Consider the following 5,979-nt stretch of genomic DNA (forward strand, 5'->3'; position numbering starts at 1 on the left):
CAATGTTCATCCGATGTTTCACATTTCAAATCTAAAGAAGTTCTACTACACATAGTACACGTATCTATGTAGCAACTTTCACAACTAGATTCTCATTAAATCTCCATCGTCTGACTATGAAGGTCATCTTGAGTGGGTGTTTAATTAAATTTTCAAGTTTGGACCGCTTGAGAGCCAACATGCAATAAACACTTGAGTGAATTGCTTAGATTTGTTGCCGTTGACGAGGGCAACTACTCTTGCATAAACGTCGGTGTTGTTGCGGATGGGCCACTCATACTCTGTTGCAACATCCCATTGTTATAAGTCCAATATTTTTTCCTGTTTATTCAGTATTGTTAATATTGATTTTTCTGCAAGAAACAAACAACAGAGGTATTTATTATAGCTATTACACTTAAATAACTTAATTAGTGGGGTAAAATTCTTGTTGATCTTTGTTAAGTTATAGTACAAAGCGGTTAATAAAAAAGAAGGGTAAGAAGCAACCATAAAGTGACAAGTGTCCAAGAAGGGATAAGGTGATATGGTAATTTTATCTAAGAGAAAATGCAAATGCCTAGAAACATGCATACGCAAGTCACATGTTATTCCCCTATTTTTTAAGTGTCCGTAATTTTTTGTATGCTATATTTGAAAACTATAACCTGAAATTATGGGAACCAGAATCCTATGAAGTTTACGTTGTGGAAATGATTCTCACTATAGTTAATGATATGCGTAAAATTGCACAATGTAATTTGCATCATTCAAGGTTAGTTTTAGTCGTTTTCTTGCATGAATATAGTAAATAAGTTATTTATTTCATTACTTTTGATTTTTATTTCAAGAACAAATGGCCACAAAATAATAAAGATTGGTGTTCCCATGCTAAAAATCAAGTTACAATAAAACTGACCAAGACACGCCCCCATGCTTTGTCAGACACCCCCAGGGTGTGACAACATATACGGAAAAGGCAAATCATAATTCAAGACACGAGGTGGTTTCCCATAAAGCACCACCCCGTGCTTACATCTTTGGTAGAAAAGACAGAAAATGACAAGGCACGAGGTTGTGCCTAATCAAACACGCCCTCGTAAAGACAAAACAAGTTGTGGACCCAACAAAGTTGACCACGGACGTGTGTCACCTAGCTAAATATGTTCGTGCGTCATGCCTAAAATAAACTTTACAACTATCACAAATGAACAAAATGCAAAAACTCCATGACACGAGCCATGCCTCATCTTCTATCCGGGCTATAAATTCAACCCAATGCTCACAATTTGAATCATCCCATAAAACCCATTACAACCATCAACCAACTTCAACACCACACCACACCACACCTCCACACCATTCTACTATGCACGCACCCACCATTGCAATACATTTCTATCTTGTTTTTTTTTAATCATTTCAGTTTTTAATTAGTCCAAGGTTGTATGAAATTTTTTTAGCAATCATGCTTGTATGTTTATCTTTAATCAATCAAGCTTGATGATGTTCATTTTTATATTCATGTGTTGCTAACTTCTTGCATCACTTGTAGAAAATGAACCCTTAATGGCTTCTTAACCCTCATGTTATGGATAACCTTGTGTTAATGACTTTAAACAACTCATTAGATGGATACCCCTCTTTTCCAAGATGGTTAGGTTTGAAATGGGCTGCAGTGGGTTCAAATGAGGTAACATATCTTCCTTTCGATTAGGTTCATGAGCTCAATTAAGAGTATTGGTGATAAAAGAACAACACCCGATTTATATGTTTTCGTGCACTAATGTTTGATTAGAGACCTTCGTATTCTTCGTGTAGACTTTTATGCTTCGCTAATTCATCATCGGTGAACGGAGATAAATATGTGGGTCTATAATGAAATCAACTAATTACGTAATGGGTATTAAAAATCACGTAGTCATGTGCTGTGACGTAATGGACTAATGTGTATTCAAAATCCTGTATTTTTTTTCAGAAAACTATAGCAAAAAACTGTTGGAATTAAAGAGAATGGAATGATCGTTAATACGGTGTAATTTTTTTTTTAAATATTAACATATGAAAAAGTTATAGGCGTTTGAAAATTAATTAAGGAAGTTGTCTTAAATGAGAAAGCACTAAATTACCCTTCAAGCCAATGACACTTGTCCTGAATTTCTTATCTCGTAGGCTTTGTATAGAAAAATTGTCTTGTATGAGATCTTTTCTCTATTTTATAATGTGGCTGTGACACAAGATGAAAAAAATTAGAACGATTGACCCTCCATGATTGACCATTTCCAATGTTCATGTTTTTTTTTTTTTTTTTTTTTTGTATAGAAAAATTGTCTTGAACAAGATCATAAAATATATCGTTCAAAGAGAAGCCATCGCATGGACCATTTGACCAAGAATAGTCAATCGTTTATTTTGCATTATAAATATTTGAATTTTGATTGGTTTGCTCACACACATAATTACCTTCATTATTTTTCTCTCTAGTCTGACAATGGAATCTGCAGCCAAAACTCCAAAATCTCTTACCTTACCCTGGACAACACGAATTACACTTTGGTTACTCGACATTGGACTCAACTTAATTATGCGGAAAGACGGCACAGTGAACCGCGGTCTTCTCAAACTGGTACCTCTGACACCGCCATCATCTGAACCGATCAACGGTGTCAAGACATACGATGTAGTGGTGGATCCAACTCGCAAACTCTGGTTCCGCGTATTTGTCCCCACACAGTACACTGTAGAAGATCTTCCTGTGATGGTGTTCTGTCATGGAAGTGGATATATTGTCGCCTCCGCGGACACACAGTTGTACGACGATTTTTGTCGCAAGTTCGCGAGAGAATTGCATGTGATAGTTGTTTCTGTTGATTATCGTCTTGCACCGGAGCATCGACACCCTGCTCAACATGAAGATGGGCTTGATGTACTCAAGTTTCTAGACGTTGAAGAGAACAGGTCAAAATGGTTACCGGGCAATGCAAATATTTCAAAATGCTTTATCGCGGGTGATAGCGCTGGCGGAAACATGGCTCATCATGTTGCTGTAAGAGCCTCCCAGTTCAACTTCCAACAACTCCAGGTACAGTACATCTTGACCTTGTTTGAGACATCACCTAGATCATCGGTTGCTAAAGAAAGAATGGTCAATTATTTTGTTGCTAAGAAATTAATGGTCAATAATATACAATTTGGAGTAAAATATATTCCTGTTCAAGAGATTATATTATATATCCAATTAAACAAAAACTTGAAACACCATAATTGAATTATGATAATCCCTTGCTGATGAAAATTAAGTATAATGTTTTGAAGGTAGTTGGGCTGGTGTCGATTCAACCATTCTTTGGCGGGGAGGAGCGTATAGGTTCTGAGATACGGCTGAATGGAACCGCGCCTGTCCTGACACTGAAGCAGACAGATTGGTTCTGGAACGCATTCTTGCCGCTAGGTGAACCCTACAATCGGGACCATCCTGTGGTCAATGTTAGTGGTCGGTATGCTGTGGACATATCGAAAATAGATTTACCACCGACCATTGTGGTTGTGGCAGGGTTTGATATTCTACGAGACTGGCAAATAAGGTACTATGAGTGGCTCAAGAAATCCGGGAAAGAAGTGAACTTGGTGGACTACCCAAACATGTTTCACGGTTTCAACCTCTTACCGGAGTTGTCGGAATCTGATCAACTTATACTGGAAGTAAAGGACTTCATTCACAATGTCTTAAATAAGGTATTCACAGCTCTGATACGTATCTTAAAACAGATGACACTAAGCGTACCTCTTTTATAAACTTGAGAGCGATGGGAGAGTATGTTTAGTAATATGGGGTATAGGATAGCACCCTTTTTGAAGCTATAAAACAAAAGAGATTTAAAAAAACACTACATTAACTTGCATTTATCTTAAAACTGTTTTATAACTTAAAAAAAAAACTACATTCACATGCATTTATTTTGAAACTATTTTACAACTTTAAAAACACACTACATTCACTTGCATTCATCTTAAAACCATTTTACAACTTAAAATTATAAAAAAATAAATTATTCTAAAAAAAACTTACATCATTAGATCACGCGTAACGGATATTTTTAGGGCGTAAGAGGGTTAATAGGAGCATCAAGAGTGAGAGGCGTTTTAGTATAACACCAATAAGAAGAAAAAAATTAGAAAATGATGATTGAAAGGGATTAAAGGCGTTAAGTGTTATACACTTCTTAAAAGGTTTTATGATGCTAACATGACAGATAATGGCTTGTAAAAATAGTCTTTTGAAGCTTTTACTTACTATGTCAATAGAGAGAGAGAAAGAGATCGATAGAGACCCACATATTATATATTATAAATGCCTAATCTGCTCACATAATTTATATATTTAAAATTTTGATGATTTTTTTATACACATGTTGGTTTTTGTTTTTATGTTTTAAACCATTTCTTTTCGATACTTATAACGTGTGTTGATTGGTAACCTTACAGATTTAGAAGATGGAGATGGAAGCTTAAAACAATCGCCTGTATATGTTATTTCGTTTTCTTTCTTCTTTGTTTTAAATTAAATTTTATGTTATTTTGTTTGATTCCTTCTTTGACTTAAAATGAATACACTTATCGATTTTAAGCTTAATTGTTTTGTTTGATTTCTTCTCACACTAGCTGTTTCTTTTGTTATGCAATTATGACTAATTTAATTATATGTTAATTTGTTATTTTGATAATTATGTTATGTAAGTTTTAGGTAATGCAATTAAAACTAACTATTAAATATTCTCTAGTTTCAGTATCATTTATTTGATATAAATGTAATTTATCCTATACTACTCCTAATACCCACGAACCTTCGCGGGTTTCACAAAATAACATGTTTTCAAAGTATTAGAAAAAACATTGACGATCCAAAATTTCATGTGACAAAGCAATGCAGGCGGTAGTTCTATAGTTAAAATAAAAGAAACAAATAAACATTCAAGGTGGATCGATCGAGGTGGCTCTTTGCCAACATCAAGGAAGATTCAAAAAGTTAATTATTTGAAATGGCGTTTATGTTTCAATGGCCTTCTCCATATATCACTTTTAATGCATAACATGTAATTTGGAAGGTACATAGCAAACCATAGAAGATCGCACCCACACATAAACGGCAAAGAAAAAAAACACTTTTTAGTAAATAAAATAGGTGAGGATAAACTCAATAAGATTTTGCTCAATGAAATGGACAAAATCCTCACTTAAGAATTTTGTACAACACATTGAGTGAAACTTTATTGTGAACAAAACTGAATATCCAAGAAACGACGTTTGCCATGTGCGGTTTTTGAACTTCCTGGCGTTTTAATTTAATGGTATTTAGTAAAATATGGCATTATTTTTTGTGTGATCAATGGAAGGTCCTGAGACGTTGTTTATATAAGAAGTTTTTGGCGCTTAGTTTAGGTGAGAATTTATTATAATAAATGTTAGTAATAAAGTTTTTGTCGTTTCGGTTACTGTTTGTTCAGCTTTAAAAAAAGCTGTAAGGCGTCCCATCATTAAGTTTGGCGTTGTGTATGAATGGCGTTTTAGATAAAGGTGACAAAATACAACTAATTAACTTTTGTAAGGCAAAATAATGTTATGGGGTTTTGAAACATATATCACTTTTTGTGCGTAACATGTGATTTGGAAGGTACATAACAAACCATAGAAGATCGCACACACACACATAAACGCCAAAGAAAAAACACTTTTCAGTAAATAAAATAGGTGAGGATAAACTCAAAAAGATAAAGATGTAAGGCATCCCGTCAGTAAGTTTGTCGTTTATCTGTTAAAGTTGTAAGGCGTCCCATCATTAAGTTTGGCGTTTTGTATGAATGACGTTTTAGATAAAGATAGCAAAATACAACTAATTAACTTTTGTAAGGCAAAATAATGTTATGGCATTTTAGATAAAGAAGGCAAAATACAACTAATTAACTTTTGGTGTTTGGCGTTTACGACATTTTGGCTTTTTAT

General features: G+C 34.4%; 1 protein-coding gene across 1 annotated transcript; it reads left to right on the plus strand.

The window, feature by feature from the left end:
• The first annotated feature begins 2,428 nt into the window (after positions 1–2,428).
• LOC110890763 (probable carboxylesterase 18) lies at positions 2,429–4,635 on the plus strand. The gene is made up of 3 exons (XM_022138389.2): positions 2,429–3,061; positions 3,295–3,714; positions 4,465–4,635. Exons 1-3 carry the CDS (start codon positions 2,471–2,473, stop codon positions 4,468–4,470), a joined length of 1,017 nt encoding a protein of 338 aa, XP_021994081.1. The 5' UTR covers positions 2,429–2,470; the 3' UTR covers positions 4,471–4,635.
• Positions 4,636–5,979: the final 1,344 nt, after the last annotated feature.

The sequence above is a fragment of the Helianthus annuus genome, chromosome 6 (assembly GCF_002127325.2).
Source record: "Helianthus annuus cultivar XRQ/B chromosome 6, HanXRQr2.0-SUNRISE, whole genome shotgun sequence".
NCBI classification, from domain to species: domain Eukaryota; kingdom Viridiplantae; phylum Streptophyta; class Magnoliopsida; order Asterales; family Asteraceae; genus Helianthus; species Helianthus annuus.